General features: G+C 42.2%; 1 protein-coding gene across 2 annotated transcripts in view; it reads left to right on the top strand.

Moving 5' to 3' along the window:
• RNLS (renalase, FAD dependent amine oxidase) overlaps positions 1-17,146 on the top strand; it is a 145,197-nt gene that overhangs the window by 7,705 nt on the left and 120,346 nt on the right. The window contains exons 3-4 of one of the 2 annotated variants that reach the window (XM_065407940.1): positions 196-338; positions 6,008-6,169. In XM_065407940.1, the coding sequence (XP_065264012.1) occupies positions 196-338; positions 6,008-6,169 (305 nt within the window). The remainder of the gene's footprint in view (positions 1-195; positions 339-6,007; positions 6,170-17,146) is intronic. The other variant, XM_065407941.1, reaches the window with a different exon arrangement.

Here is a 17,146-nt window from a genome sequence, read left to right on the forward strand (position 1 = left end):
ATTTATGTAATTATTAGGAATACATTAATACTAAACATATATAGTTCAGCTTCAAACTCCAGTTAAGTATGTTATAGAAGACAAAGGTTATATAATTTTTGTGTTATGCCAGTCTTTAATTGCTATGGTTAACAATTAATGCTGCTATTACTGTTCTTGCAGATAGTTAGCATGTATATTTTGTTTGATTTTTAGCTTCTACGAGGACCTTTTGGCCCATGGTGTGTTGAAGCCATTGACTGCCCCTGTGGAAGGAATGGTGATGGAAGAAGGATCTCACAATTTTGTGACACCTCAGGGAATCTCTTCAATTGTCAAGCATTATTTAACAGAGTCAGGTAGTCTTTAGACATCTTTTGCAATTAACAACTCTCTGATAATGATCCTTCCTTTGATCAACAAGGAGTGGCTCAGGCTCCCACCCACCTCTTGAAACTATTGTCACTTGAAAGCGATAGGAAGTTTTCCTTTGTAGCCAGGCTCAGTATACCCTCTAGAAAAGGGTCTGAATGCAGTGACACTGCACTGCTCCTATGCCCTTTGGCCAAGGAAGCTTGGTAGCTGAGGCCTTGGCTACACTTGCGAGTTACAGTGCTGTAAAGGCTCCCCCAGCGCGGTAACTCACTCCCCGTCCACACTGGCAAGGCATTTGCAGCGCTGTATCTCCGTGGTTGCAGCGCTGCATGTACTCCACCTCTCCGAGAGGAATAGCGAGTGCAGCGCTGCCGCTGCGGCGCCAGTGTGGCTGCCCAATGCGCTGTGAATGGCCTCCAGAATTATTCAGCAGTATCCCACAATGCCTGTTCTAGCCACTCTGGTCATCAGTTCAAACTCTACTGCCCTGGCCTCAGGTAACCAACCATGTGACCGACCCTTTACATTCCCCGGGAATTTTAAAAATCCCCTTCCTGTTTGCTCAGCCCGGCGTGGTGTGGAGTGCTATCAGCGAATCTTTCCAGGTGACCATGTCTCCACGCGCCAAGCGAGCCCCAGCATGGAGCAATGGCGAGTTGCTGGACCTCATCAGTGTTTGGGGGGAGGAAGCTGTACAGTCCCAGCTGCGCTCGAGCCGCAGGAATTACGATACCTTCGGGAAGGTATCAAAGGACATGATGGAAAGAGGCCATGACCGGGACGCCCTGCAGTGCAGGATTAAAGTGAAGGAGCTGCGGAGTGCCTACCGCAAAGCCCGCGACGCAAACGGCCGCTCGGGTGCTCCCCCCACGACCTGCCAATTCTACAAAGAGCTGGATGCGATACTTGGGGTTAATCCCACCTCCACTCCGAGCACCACCATGGACACTTCAGAGCCGGTGGGGGGGGGGGGGGGAGGAGGAGGAGGAGGAAAACGGGAGTGATGGTGGTGGGCCAGATGGAGACACCCCGGAATCCCTGGAGCCATGCAGCCAGGAGCTCTTCTCGAGCCAGGAGGAAGGTAGCCAGTCGCAGCAGCCAGTACTTGGTGGAGGACAAACAGGAGAGCAGGTTCCCGGTAAGCGGGTTTTTTTTTCGGGAAGGAATTTTTTCGGTGCGGGCTCTTTGGGAGAGGAGGGTTAGGCATGCATGCCTAGATGCGGAATAGTGCATTGATGTGGTTTATCACATCGCGGTAATCGGCCTCGGTAATCTCGAATGTCTCATCCAGAACGTGTGCAATGCGCTTGCGCAGGTTTATTGGGAGAGCCACCGTGGTCCTTGTCCCAGCCAGGCTAACGTGTCCGCGCCACTGTGCCGCGAGGGTCGGGGGGACCATTGCTGCACACAGGCAAGCTGCATATGGGCCAGGGCGGAAGCCGCATTGCAGTAGAAGACCCTCCCTTGCTTCCCAGGTCACCCTCAGCAGCGAGATATCGTCCAGGACGAACTCCTGTGGAAAATGTTGGGACAGTGTTCAGTGGAGGTGCCCCCTGAAGCTGTTGGCTCTCCCCAAGGCACAGAAACCCAGAGGACAGTGCAGCCCTGAAACAATCAGTCCCCCTTACTCACCATTTTGAGGCTCCCGTGGGATATGTGTGCTCTGTTTCAGATGGGAAAATTATGCTATTGTGTAGACCCTATGTGTTTTCTACTCCTTAAGTGCGGGGGGAATCATTACTCTGTCTGGTATAAACAATGCTGCCTCTGTTAAATGTTGCGTTTTCCCTATATAGCTGCATCAACCTTGAGACCTCAGCCGTCCCTCTTATCACCTGCTCAGAGACTGCAAAGACTCAGGAAGAGACCGCGAAAAAGCAAAGAAGACATGCTGCAAGAAGTGATGCGGCAATCTATTAAAGTGAATGAGAAAGCACAGGACTGGAGGGAGAGAGAAAGCAGGATCTGCCAGGAAAACGCAGCGCACCGGCGGCAAAGCACCGCACACTGATAGGCTCATAAGCATCCTGGAGCGCCAAGCAGACGCTATCCAGGAGCTGGTAGCCATGCAGAAAGAGGAGCAGTACCGCAAACGCCACCCCCCCCACAGCCCTTGTCCCAAAACTCTTTCCGTTGTGCCCCACTGTCACCTCCAACCCACTTTCCCCAACTTCCGTGTTCTTCACGCCACCCGCTGCCTCCAACACCAGTATCTTCACCACCCAGCCCTGAAAACCACGACCCTTACCCTTTGCACTCTACCCCCATCACCATGCAGTATAGCTGTCCTGAAGTGCAGCACTCACTGCACAATACACCAGACAGGACATACGCGAATCTGTGATTGTACTGTTCCCCACTCCAGCCCCTTGTTTCTTTTTAATAAATAATTTTTTTTTCTTTTCAATAAATGGATTCTTTGGCTTTGAAAACATTCTTTATTATTGCATAAAGTAAAAGACTCCTTAGCCCAGGAAATAAACAGACACTGCAAGTCTGCTTGTCTGCTTAGCAAACACTGATTCCTAAAGATTGGAACTACTGCACTTCACTCCCGTGCAGGGCACCAGATATCACTGCTGGTTTTCAGCCTCAAATTGCTCCCTCAAGGCATCCCTAATCCTTGCAGCCCCGCGCTGAGCCCCTGTAATAGCCCTGCTCTCTGGCTGTGCAAATTCAGCCTCCAGGTGTTGAACCTCGGAGGTCCATGCCTGAGTGAAGCTTTCACCCTTCCCTTCACAAATATTATGGAGGGCACAGCACGCGGATATAACCGCGGGGATGCTGTTTTCGGCCAAGTCCAGCTTCCCATACAGAGATCGCCAGCAGCCCTTTAAACGGCCAAAAGCACACTCCACAGTCATTCGGCACCGGCTCAGCCTGTAGTTGAACCGTTCCTTGCTGCTGTCAGGGCTCCCTGTGTAGGGTTTCATGAGCCACGGCATTAACGGGTAAGCAGGATCTCCAAGGATCACAATGGGCATTTCAACTTCCCCTACCGTGATCTTCTGCTCTGGGAAAAAAGTCCCGGCCTGCATCTTCCTGAACAGCCAAGTGTTCCGAAAGATGCGTGCGTCATGCACCTTTCCGGGCCAGCCTGTGTTAGTGTCAATGAAACGCCCACGGTGATCCACAAGCGCCTGGAGAACCATAGAGAAATACTCGGATCCTAGGTGGGGTGGTGCCAGAATAGGAATGTGCGTCCCATCTATCACCCCTCCACAGTTAGGGAACCCCATTTGTGCAAAGCCATACACTATTTCCTGTACGTTACCCAGAGTCACGGTTCTTCTGAGTAGGATGCGATTAATGGCCTTGCAAACTTGCATCAACACGATTTCAACGGTCGACTTTCCCACTCCAAACTGGTTTGCGACCGACCGGTAGCTGTCTGGAGTTGCCAGCTTCCAGATTGCAATAGCCACCCGCTTCTCCACTGGCAGGGCAGCTCTCAATCTCAGGTCCTTGCGCCGCAGGGTGGGGGCAAGCTCCTCACACAGTCCCATGAAAGTGGCTTTTCTCATCCGAAAGTTCTGCAGCCACTGCTCGTCATCCCAGACTTCCATGACGATGTGATCCCCCCACTCGGTGCTTGTTTCCCAAGCCCAAAAGCGGCCTTCCATGGTGCTGAGCATGTCCGTGAATGCCACAAGGAATTTCGTGTCGTACGCGTTACGCGGCTCGATAGCATCGTCGGACTCCTCACCCTCACTCTCACTGTCACTTTGGATCTTAAGGAATAGTTCGACAGCCAAACGTGACGTGCTGGCGAGACTCGTCAGCATACGCCTCAGCAGTTCGGACTCCATTTCCCGCAGACAGATCGCGCTGCACAGAAACCGTTGAAAGATGGTGCCAAAGGTGGATGGAAACAAAGGGATTTCTGGGATGTGAAGCGATGCATCACGGGGCATTGGGACAAGACCCAGAATGCCCCGCACCCACGCCCCCTTCCCACAACCCACGGTGCCAGAATGGGAAGAGGTGCTCTGTGGGATAGCTGCCCATAATGCACCGCTCCCAATAGCGCTGCAATTGCTGCAAATGTGGCCACGACAGTGTGCTGGGCAGCTGTCAGTGTGGACAGACTGCAGTGCTTTCCCTACTCAGCTGCACGAAGTCAGGTTTAACTCACAGCGCTGTACATCTGCAAGTGTAGCCAAGGCCTGAGTGTAGGATTTGTTCATGTGAGACCTCGCATGATGGATTAGAAAGCATGCCTCAGAGATGGACTCCAGGAACTCAATCTGTTTAGCTTAACTAAGTGAAGATTAAGGGGTGACTTGATCTGTATAAGGACCTACATGGGGAACAAGTATTTGACAATGGGTTATTTATAACAAGAGCCAGCAGCTAGAAGTTGAAGCTAGACAAATTCAGATGGGAAACAAAGTAGCGAAGGTAACTAACCATTGGAACAGTGTCCAAGGTTTTGGTGGATTCTCTTATCACTGATCCAATTTTGACTTCAAAATTGCATGTTTTTTCTAAAAGATGTGGTCTAGTTCAAACAGGGCTTATTTGGAGGGAGTTCTGTGGCCTGGGTTATGCAGACTAGATTATCACAGTTGTCCCTTCTGCCCTTAGAATCTATAAATCTGTCATGGAACACTATCATTTTGAATCGATATGGCTTGATACAGTCTATTTGAAGCTGAAAAAGAATCTAGTCTTTTTCATAAAAATGTTTCATGCTGACATCTTGAAGTTGTTTAAATGGGTAACATGTCTAATTTGAAAAAATGTAAAAACCAAGGTCCTAGTCTTGTAAGCATTTGCACACAAGTAACTTCAGCTGAGTGAGCAATCCTGTTAACATCAATGGGACTGCTGGCATGTGTACATTTATGCATATATTTAGGTGTTTGCAGGATCAGAGGCCAAAGTTATATTTGCACTCTCTGCTTTATCATATATAGTCCAGATCCTTTAGGATAAGGATAATTTTGCCATTTAATTCTGCGGGACTAGGATCATACCTTGAGTGAATAGAGGTTTGGGGGAAATTTGAGTCACATAAATCTTGACTAACTGCATCTGACCAGAATTTGGCATTTTTAAACTAATATATAGTATTGGTTTAAACAGTGTTCATTTGATGATCTGGGAATCTATCAACTGACTGGGAAGCATGGTGCTGAAAAGAAAGATTTATTAACCGTTACACAACATGTACCTGTGATATAAAGCTGTACTATATTTAGAATTGTTTACAAAAGACTAAGGAGCAGATAACCAAGTGACAGATAAACTGTCATAGCAGCATTGCTGTTCTTCTTTGAAAAGCAGTGGAATTTGAGTGTTTTGTTACAGTATTTAGTGTTTATTCTACCTCTCCATGTTAAGATAGTTATTAATATTAACAACACTTTTGTATTTTTTCAACTGTTGATGTTGCAAATCTATTATTGTGATTATAATTCATTAAGTCTTTATGCCCCAGTCCTGCTAACACTTAGGCATGTATTTTAATCATGTGAGTAGTTCCACTGATGGAAATGGGACAGATTAGGTGCTTAAAGTTAAGCACATGCTTAACTGTTTGCAGGATCAGGACCTTAGTTTTGATTACTAATGGAAGTTATTCTGATATTATGCATGTTCTCTACTGTCTGATACAGAATTGTATGTATTAAACTATTCTTTTTTGAAGCAGGTGCAGATGTCTTCTATGAACACCATGTAACACAGATCTACCTCAGAGGGGGGAAATGGGAGGTCTGCAAGAAAACAGGATCCCCAGAACAGTTTGACATAGTTGTTCTCACAATACCTGTTCCACAGATTCTTCAACTTCAAGGTGACATTGTGAACAGTAAGTCTTCCTTCAATAAGTATTTAAACACAGAATAATAATTTATAGTATGCTATAGCAAAGAACCTCTGAGTTTGTGACCAGTTCTCATTTGCAGAAAGGAGGAAATATTTTGTGGATGCTGTAAATCAAGTAGGTGTGCATTGTCCAGTAAACATAAGATATTGCCTGTATAAAACAATCTGAACTGAAATCCAATTTTCAGAAGAGAAAAATCTGGTTTTTTTGGAAAATGAGAATTCTGATCTGTAATTTTTATATTCATAGTAAAAACTGGGCCAGATCTGTAGTAAATAGAATTTTTTGTTTGGCCTGGGGGGAAGGGGAGATTATTAGATCCCAAAATATAAATAGTCCCTCAGCAGTCCCTCAAGTGGCTGTTTCCTGGCTTACTGCCTCCTTCAAGGCCTCTGGTTACAGGAGTAAATGAGCAGGCCTTCTAACTAATTGAGAAGCTTGTTGGGGAGAGCAATGAATACAATTTTAGTAACATCTGCAGTTTCAGGAAAAATTTATGCTGCAATTAAACAACTGCAGATGGCCCATGTCAGCTGACTCAGGCTAGGGCTATAGGGCTGTTTCATTGCAGGGTAGACATTCAGGCTCTGGGATCCTGCAAGCCCAAGACAGCTGACACCGGCTAGCCGTGGGTGTTTAATTGCAGTGTAGACATACCCTCAGAGGCTTGAAATTACAACCAATGGTGGCCTATTGATTGACCAGGACTAGCCACTGAGGGAATATTGCCCAAATATTCTAAGTCCTCAGTTGACTCCCTGTTCACTATTCTATGCTGATCTTTAATGCACATAGATGATGAGGACCAGGCTACCTTAGAGTCTCCCTCTCCTTTCACTGCCTACAGAACAGTGAATATCAGAGACATAAGCTACCTGTCTCCAGGGTGAAACAGTAGGAGCAAAGGGTGCAGCTACTGTTAGGCTGTGGAATACAGCAGGGCAGAAATTTTTGGCAAATAGTAAATTTCCTGGGGGGGAAAAAATGCATTTTTCTATACACTGAAACCTTTTGCTGGTTTCATGTGTTGAATTCAATGAATAGCTTTGGCTGGGGAAAAAAAACTGAAAACAAGAATTTCAGAAATGTTGAAACTGATCATTTAAAAACATGCATTTCTAAATGAGAAAGTCAAATCAATTCAACGTTTTCAAAACCCCCAAAACCTGTTTCAGTAAGTAAACAGAACAAAAAAAGTCAGTTTAGGTTTGAAGCCAACAACTATTTTTTGGTTTGGCCACCAAACCGAAATAAATCAACTATTTGCTCAGCTCTACTGTGGAATATCCTGTCAGAGAATATTAGCATGAGCTCTAGTCTGACTGTTTTCATAGTCCTACATAAAGCTTATCCACAATAACAGAAGCTAATGAACAAAGAGGAGAGGAAGATAAGGAAAGAGTGAAGGACAAAATCTCAAGTATAAGCACCATGTCTAGAATAACAAAAGCAGAGTCGTTGTCTGATGACTGGAGGTAAAGGAAAAGATTTTCATTCCAGTCTAATTCCAAGTGCCATTCCTTTGCTATGGGACGAATAGTGCCTTAGTGACTATGGAAGAGTCTACTCACCATAGGAGTGTCCCTCGTAGCCAGGTGGCATAAAAGCCTCTTATTTGGTACCCCCTGCCAACAGCCACTCCAATACTGTAACAGAATGCCTCTTCCTTTGACTTGGCACTCCGGACAGGTCACTTTTAATCCTACCCCTTCTAGAGTAAACCAAGTCCAACACACCAATAGTCTGGCTGCATTGAACCAGAACTTTAGCACAACTTTGGGATTTGTGGGCCTTACAGCCCTTGGCTCCAGCAACTTCACACCACACCGTAGGGTGTGTCATTAGGGAACTCAGGCCCACCCTCTACTTTGGGTTCCAGCTCAGGGATCCTGTATGAAGCAAATAAGGTCTGTTTGCTCAGATCCTCTGCTGTATCCCTGGTCTGCTTTTTACTAGTCCTATCTCATTAGTCTCTTCTTCAGATCCCCAAAAAGGGGAACCAAACTAGTTATGATGTTCAAAAGGTCCAAGACCAGGCCTAGCTGCCCCAAAGAGGCATTGATCTTAGCCAGGCCTGCCTTCACAAGCCTAACTCAAGAAGTGCATTCCCTCTGCCAGTCACATTTTACTGAGCTGAGCCTTTCCTCTGTATCTCCTCCCTCCAGGCTTGATGCCTTACACAGGTGTAATGGGGTGGGGCTGATTGGGCTCACAGGCTCTCATTATTAACCCTTTCTGGTCAGTGTGGGGTCTGTGTACCCCATCTCAGTGCCCTTCTCTGCCATTCATGACTTTATATACTTTCTCATAATTCCTCTTACCATACATAATTCCCCTTTACCATACTAAACAATCCCATTCTCCTTAACTCTCCTTATTTGGAAGAGATCACTTCCTATTGTCAACATAAACATCATACTTCTAATAATTTTTGTAGCCCACTTGTAGATCTCTTGTTTTATTAAATACAGTTGTTTTGTTTGAATATTTAGGTTTGAATGTGTTTTTTTTTAATACAAAGGTATACTGATGGTAGTTAAAACAACAACAAAAAACCTGGCTAAGACTAATCACTAACCTAGCCATGGACTTTAGGAGTTTACTGAAAAGAGTACAGTGATATTTTAATAATTTGGAGTAGATCAGTGAGAGGAAGAAGGACTTTGTCTATATAATAATATCACTATAGAGAAATACAATAAAGTGACTCTTTGACTAGAGAGAAAGAAAAGGTGAGATATCAAAAATTTGGAGTAAATGGGTTGGGAGGCCAAAATTCCCAAGAGAATGCTCCAAGTCATGGTATTTTCTGCGTAATTAAGAAGAAAGAGTTGTGGAAAGTGTGTGTGAAGATTGTCAGTCATCTGTAGTGCTTGAACTGATATATGGCCAAAAACAGTTCTGCTGTCAAACTGCTGGCTGTATTTGGAAACAGTGTTTTCACAATAAGTCAAGTTTTTTTTTTTTTTAACTGAAGGAATATCTCAGGTGGAGAGAAAAATAAGGGGAGCAGAAAGGGGGTGTAAGATAAACATGAACATCGCTAGTATATATTTATCAGGACTAGGCATGCAATCCAATACTGGTTTAACATTGGGTTTGAAGAGTGCTGGGTGATGAACCAGGGTTCATGGGCATTAAGTAGCATATAAGCGATAACTGCTATCTACTGGTTATAGTTGAAATGATTTTTCAAAGTAAATTGAGTTGGTGTTCAATTTTACATGGACAGAATATCTGGTAAAAGAATATAAAAATAAAGAATCAAAGTCCATTTTCTGTACTAACACACAAGTCGTTTATGTAGACTCGTCTAACTGGATAGGACACTAGACTCATGTCTCTTAGTTGGATGAGTTGTAAATGTCCAATTCACAGCTTTTGAGTACAAGTGAATGTGTGTTTGGGGTGGTTTCAACAATATGTTTAATGAGCTCAGCGTGACCTTGGTTTTCTGTCTAATCAGCAGAAGAAGGCACTTTGTACTTGTCCTTGCAGCAATTAGTTGAGCCAAACCAATGTCAGGGCAGCTATGGCTGCACCAAATCTGCCTGAGTAGCTGAAGAAAAGTAAAATCTAGCACCATCAACTGAAGCTGCCAGCTGGTTTGCTCTTGCAATGCTTATACTGCAGCAGCAGTAAATGTGCAGCTATAGGTGTCCTTGAGAGAGGCAGAAGTGAATGGAGGCCCACCTCACTCAAGGTTAGCAGTCTCTTTTGAGGCCACCTACTGGTTCACCGGCCATGACCATTAGTTCAGCTGTGGTGGTATGTGTGGCGGCATTGTGCTGAATTACTCATTTTTCCCTGCACAACTGTACGAATGAGGTGGGTTTTTTTGTTTTTGTTTTTTTGGGGTGGGATGGGGTAGCAAGAGACATTATTTTGTCTTTGTCATTGAAGTGTAATATCTGTTTATGTTTAAAAAAGAAGAGAAAAAAATCTGAAAAAAAACAATATCAGTGCTCATAAAGCATATCAGATAGACACCGTAGGACACTGAAGATCCCTATTTATGTATAAAGCCATGCACCTCAACCCTATTTTGAAAGGATTACCATCTCTAGGTTTGGAGAGTGATCACTAACCAGGAACACAATTTTGTCAGAACTTGATAAGTGGAATCTACTTTACCTTAGCAGACCATTTCACTTGCTCCTAAAGTATTGAGACTTCTGTCTGGCTGAGCTTCAAGTGGTTTTTTGTTGTTCTTATCATTGGTCTCTAAAGCCAGGACTACATTAGGATGTCTTCTGGCACAGCAAGGTGTAGGGTGTGATAAGGTGTGATCCCTGACTGACATAGCTGTGGTGGAAGAAGCCTACAGTACAGCTTCACCTGTACCAGCAAAGCTGTGCTTTTATGGGTATAACTTGTTTCACTTGTGGGGGGTGGTTTTGCTATACTTGAACAAAACAGCTTTGCCAGAATAGCTGCGTCCATAGTAGGAGTGCTGTTCTGGTATTCCACTGCACTCCAATTCTAATGCACTCCTAGTGTAGACATGGCTTAATCCTCTTTATCTTTGCAGGATTAACTTTATTAGAGGGAACTCTGTAAGTGGTTTTGTCTTCCCCTTTTCCTTGCTCCTTTTTAGAGCTCTGTGTTGACTTACAAGTTAAACTTGTTTCATTGCCAACCTAACCCAGTGTTAAGCCAATAGGTAATTCCTCACTAATAGCTAATTTAAACCAACATTGCTCATTTCCTATCTCATGTATTCTCCTAGGACTTGTAACATTCATATTCTTCATTGTTCTACTGTTAGTCTTTCTAGTGTTTTATATACAGATGGGTGAAGAGAATGTATAGGGATGCTGAATTTAAGGGAGATTTTCAAAGGCACAAATGGGAGGTAGGTTCGCAACTCCCATTGACTTACAATGGGAGTTGGGCATCTAAAAGCATTTAGTGCCTTTGAGAGTAAACTTCTTAATCAGTTGTGTGACTGGAAGTTCCATTTGGATTTTAAGTTATGGGTATGTCTGGTGACTTCATGGTCAAGGTTGTGTTGTATTTAAAACAGGACTAAAATCCCTATTTCACAGTTCTCTGAACTTAGTCTCCGCATTTGGTTCAATAATTCTTAATAGTACAAATGAATTTTCCAGTATGTTTTGTTTTTTTCAACAATCGATACACCTCTGCCCCGATATAACACTGTCCTTGGGAGCCAAAAAATCTTACCGCATTATAGGTGAAACCGCATTATATTGAACTTGCTTTGATCTGCTGGAGCGCGCAGCCCCGCCCCCCCGGAGCGCTGCTTTACCGCATTATATCTGAATTTGTGTTATATCGGGTCGCGTTACATCAGGATAGAGGTGTATTTATTATTTCTAGTAATGCAGTGCCTAGGAGCTCTGGTCCAGGATCAGTACCCCATTGTGCTAAGTGATGTACAAACAGAACAAAAGACAGTCGCTGCCCCAAAGACATTGCAGTCTAAGTATCTGTTATTAGAACTGAGATTGCATGTTTTGCGCAGAGTGGGGGCATGTGTGTGTCAGCAGTGGTTGTGGAAGAGGTAACAGAGGAAGTGAAATCATAGTTGTGAATTGCAAGAGAAGAGCTTAGGATGAACCTAGTGTGTTGCTGAGATATTTAGGGCTATGCTGGTGGTGTATGTACCCAAGTATTAACTGGTTTCAGTGAGGCTTGTTTTAGTGGATTTAAGTTGTATAATTGTGTAAGTGCGAGGCAGGATGTTTTGAAGAAAAGGAATGGTTTAGAACTAAGGCTTGAGATGCCCTTAGTTTAATTGCTCACATCTCAGGACTTTGATACACCACAAGTCAGAAACTGAAGCAAAGAGACAAAGAGAAGGCTCAGTGGCATTGTAACGTTGTTACCATGATAAATATAGAACTACTTAAAGAAGAAATGTGTGATAACTGCAATGAGGGAAGGGGAGGTGTGGCATTAAAGGGAAATAAGTCACCTATCCTCAAATCCACAGAGAGCCCTAATCATGCTGTTAGCCCCCACTTTCAGCAATACATTCCTTTGCCTTCTGATGTATCATCATCCATCTTTTGACAAACTCTTAATGAAATTAAAATATATATGGCTCTAGACTGACTGCCCAGCTGCTGGCCTTTCACCAGGTGCTGTGTTCTCCCTCTCTGCTGTCACTCTGGCCTAGAGGTCCTCAGTTAGGTCCTCCCCGCACTGTGCTAGCAATGGTTTTCCTTTCTTGACCAGAATGAACCAGGATTTTGTTCTGAAAACCTTTGCTCACAAACAGTGAGTCTCTAGCATTGCTGCAAGAATTCCTATCCATGCCAACTGTGTAAATTATGCTAGACCCAACTGTGTTTAAACATGTTTGTGGCTATCACCCTACTGAATGGCTTTTGATAAGATATTGTTTGTACAAACCTGTAGGTGAGGATTGTGAAATGAAAGTGGTGCTAGAGACCTTGGAGGTTTAGATCGGTTAGTGTGTGCCAGTGTTTACATCAAAAGTTAAGAAGCTATTAAAGTGTTCATTGATCTTGAAGGCAGCATATTGCTAATAAGATGTATCTGACAAGTCATTCCTTTCAGCACTAATCTGACTTGTTCCTTCTGTCTCCTTTAATATGGAAATTCTCTGTTCTTACTGTACTTTTTCCCCAGCTTAGAATAGCTAACTGCCTGAATATTGTACTTTAATTCCTTATTCCATATTATTTCTGACTGAAAACCACTAAACATATACACCTCTATCTCGATATAACGTGACCCAATATAACACAAATTCGGATATAACGCGGTAAAGCAGTGCTCCGGGAGGGCGGGGCTGCGCACTCCGGTGGATCAAAGCAAGTTCAATATAACGCGGTTTCACCTATCGTGGTAAGATTTTTTGGCTTCCGAGGACAGCGTTATATCGAGGTAGAGATGTATAGCATGTTTTTTTAAAAACAGATTAATTGGAAAATTTGACCCAACATTTTCAGAGTTGTTTCTCTGAGGCTCCAACATCTATGTTTAGGTACCTGAATAAAAGTGGCCAGGTTTTATTCAACACGACTAACACCTGCTGCTCCCAGTAACTTTGTTAGGGTTTGTGGATGCTCAGGACTTCTGTTAATCAGCCTTAATTTAAGTGCCTAAATATCAATTAAGAAGCCTAACTTTAGGCTTGGAAATGTTGACCTGTTTCCTTAGAGATAATTTTAGAGTTTAATTTGCAAGTTTGACAGATTAATAAAATCAGGCTTATCAATTAGAAAAGGGCCAGGAACTTCTCTTTTATGGGCTGACCCATTTGTTTATTTCCCCTCTCCCCCAACGGAAGTGAGGTGTCTGTCAGTTGGCCAGCTTGAAGCTCTTTGTTTTAAAACAATGTACATTTACTTACCAAATTTTCAGACTAAAACATCAGACTATACAACAGTGAGAGACATTTGAAAAAAAAAGTTTAATTTGCCTGGGCAAAGGTTTTCATCTGAAAAACTTGAAGCTTAACAAAGTGAACTAATGAACCATGCTAAAGAGCTGTAAGACCTCTATTACACTGGGACATATTCTCTCTTTCTGGCCTCTGCCCTCTCAGTTGATATTTAATAACAATTCCAGGGATAGACTAAAGTGAGAATTTAGACCCCTTTGTGTGCATTTGGGGGGGCAAAGGAAGGAGATGGCCATAAATTAGCTGCTTCTTGGCTTCCATTCCAGAACTATTATTTGTGATGGTTGGTGTTACGGCTGTCTGCTCCAGAGTTGCTCCTCTTTTGGGGCCTGCTTCAAAGGTCATTCTAGACCAGGGGTCGGCAACCTTTCAGAAGTGGTGTGCCGAGTCTTCAATTATTCACTCTAATTTAAGGTTTCGCGTGTCAGTAATACATTTAAACGTTTTTAGAAGGTCTCTCTCTGTCTATAATATATAACTAAACAATTGTTGTATGTAAAGTAAATAAGGTTTTAAAAATGTTTAAGAAGCTTCATTTAAAATTAAATTAAAATGCAGAGCCCCCTGGACCGGTGACCAAGACCCGGGCAGTGTGAGTGCCACTGAAAATCAGCTTGTGTGCCGCCTTCGGCACGTGTGCCATAGGTTGCCTACCCCTGTTCTAGACAATTGGCACTATTTCTATTTATCTGTGTCCTTTGAGTGAGGCATTTTGTCATCTTTTCTTCCTTGAAGAGTCCAGAAGGAGAGGGTATGGAAGGGTATGTAACTGAACTTCTGTATTTGTTTTGTTGTAGTAGCTGAGGAAAAAGGAATAATCAACACTAATGGATCCCATAAGATGTTGATCTCTATTATATTTTTAATAGTGTGAATGGAAAAGAAGTTCTTAAGTAACCAATTATACTGATTTCTCTTGAAATTATCCTTCAGTGTCTTTGCTTTAGCTGGTATTCACAAATAAATTCTATGAATACAGTGTTTCCTTTCAGCTAGAGTGGAGTTACCAAAAAAGTGACTAAAAATAGACTCATATTTTTCTCACTGAAAAGCCTTTGGCAGTTGAAGGGTTAGAAGCTTTCTGAACCTGGAAGTATTCTGAATTCAGTACCGGAATTGACTTGTGGCACATTAGGAAATTCTGTTTAGTTTGTTGCAACATCTTTAAAAGAACAGTAGGTGGCAGTGGTTAAATAATCTTTGTGACAGCTAAATCTGTAGGCCTAAACAATTTCAAGTAGGTTTGTGCATAGATTTTAACTGTAGCCTGTGGTTGTATTTGGGCTTTGTATCTTTCATTAGCAATTCCTGAAATTCTGCAGAACAGTATAAGGAAAATAATTGGCACTTTTCTGATTTTACAAGGTCTCTCATAAGTGCAGAAAAATAAAAATAAAAATCAACAGGAATTGTAAATTAAAGGATTCAACTCTACAAAACATACATTATTTAATGAATATTTTAGAGATGGTAAGCAGCTGGAATCACTATTGAAATCAATATTTTTTGAAGAATTATAGGTATGAGTATACATTTGTGAGTGGGATTATCAAGCAACTCCTCTTATTTTTTGTATTTACAAATTTGATAGATAAGCTTTTGTTTTTCAAGTCTGTTTTAGAGAATAAGCAATTTTTACATTGTAAATCTTAAACATTTAGTAAATGATTAATGCAACAAATTAGGGTAAGTTTCATTTGTTAAAATATTAAAGGAGTCATTTTGCTCCAAGTCAGAAGTTACACTTTTGAATTGAGTAATCTATTAATAGATTTTTTTTAATTTTTATTTCACCTTACATATTGATTTTTCACGTGCTATATGAATATAATTAGTATAATTCAGCAAGGAGACATGGCAATATAAATCATAAGAGCAAAGGTCATGTCTTTTCACCAGTCCCCAAGTCTGTCTAACATTATTGCATATATTTTTATAGAAAGATAGAATGTTTATATTTGATCATATTCCAGGAAGGCACAGCAGGGCTTGTCCAAACTTAAATTAAGAATCAGGTTCACTCACATTACATAACATGACTGAAAAGTGTACTGTAGGCAGGGACAATACTGTAGTTTCAGCTGGTTGTCAAGCATTGAGTGTTATGATATAATACCGTTTGTGCTTTTTTAAAACTACATGCAAACATTTAAAGGTTATTAGCTTTAATGTGACAAATTTTTGATATCAATATGGCATTTTCAAAACATGAAGTGTAAATGAATATTTCAGATAGAAGCATTCTGGTAATAAATGTTTGATGTTTTGAGAATAAACCACTTGAACTGATGTCACCAGAACCACTTTTAGACTCTAATAGGGGTGACAAACATTCAGAGAGGGCCAAATTCCAATTTTAAGTGTGGTTGGTGGGCCAGGGTATAAATATAGATATCTCTCAGTTCAGAGCAAGACCCCTAATGATGTCAAAGGGAGTTTTGCACGAAGATCAGGATTAAGAGAATGTGGCTCTTGGTAATAATTAAAAGGTTAGTTATATTCTTTATTATCTGCTGAGTACCTAATTGTCATATTCAGCATTGCTCAGTGGGATAACAGGCTTTTCCTTTAGGAACACTGGTATTTCTGCCCTTTGTTTCTTTTACTTCCCAACCTTCTTTCTCTGTTTCTCTCCCTCTCCTTGTCTTTGTGTGTGTCACCTTTGTTCTTCCCTCTGCATTTCCTTTGCTGTAGCAACTCCTAATTTCCACCCTCTTCCCTGTTCTATTTGCTAAGATGGTCAGCAGTGAAGTACTTAATGTTGACATTTAGATGAATTTTAAAACTGACATGCAGATTAGGTTAATAGGGGGCAGTGGAGTTCACAACTCAGAGTCATTGTTTCAGGCTCTCTGGGAGGGGTTTACCTTTGTTTCACATTTGGTTTGCTTCACCACCATGAGAGCTAGAAAGTTACTGCTTGTTGTGTTTAATAATTTAAATTCTGAACATTTGGAACATAATCATACAGGACACATACATACAACAAGTAGGATATATTTGGCTGGCAGACTGTGTTTGACCCTTCTGGATCTTTTTTTTTTTTTATGTCTGCTACCTAGTATGCTTATTTTGGACCTGCTCCTATAGCTATTAATTAAGCATGTGAGAAGTCCTGTCAAAGTCATATGAGTAGTCACATTGACTTCAATGGGACTTTTCATATGAGTAAGGGCTAGAGGATCAAGCCAGCTGTGTGAGTGTATGTGTATACAAAATATCAGGAGAATAAAATAGGATACATGCAGGAAATTGGGTCCAGTTTGTATTTTGACCTAATTCCAAATACTGCCTACCCTTGTCAGCTGAAAAACAGAGTCCCTGTCTTGATAGTTCTCAGAGTTTTTAGCCAGACTGAAACATTACAAGTAAAACACAAAGCTGGAAAATATAATAGTGTCTCACATGTACATATTTGGCTATATGGAGAAGTACAAGACTAGAGGCTTATTTGTGGGGGTTTCAAAGGGATCGATTCTCTCTCTGGTCCTTTTCAGCATCTACATGCAACCACTAGCTGAACTGGTCAACCAAGATGGAGTCAAGTGCCACACAGAGCT

The sequence above is a fragment of the Emys orbicularis genome, chromosome 7 (assembly GCF_028017835.1).
Source record: "Emys orbicularis isolate rEmyOrb1 chromosome 7, rEmyOrb1.hap1, whole genome shotgun sequence".
NCBI classification, from domain to species: Eukaryota; Metazoa; Chordata; order Testudines; family Emydidae; genus Emys; species Emys orbicularis.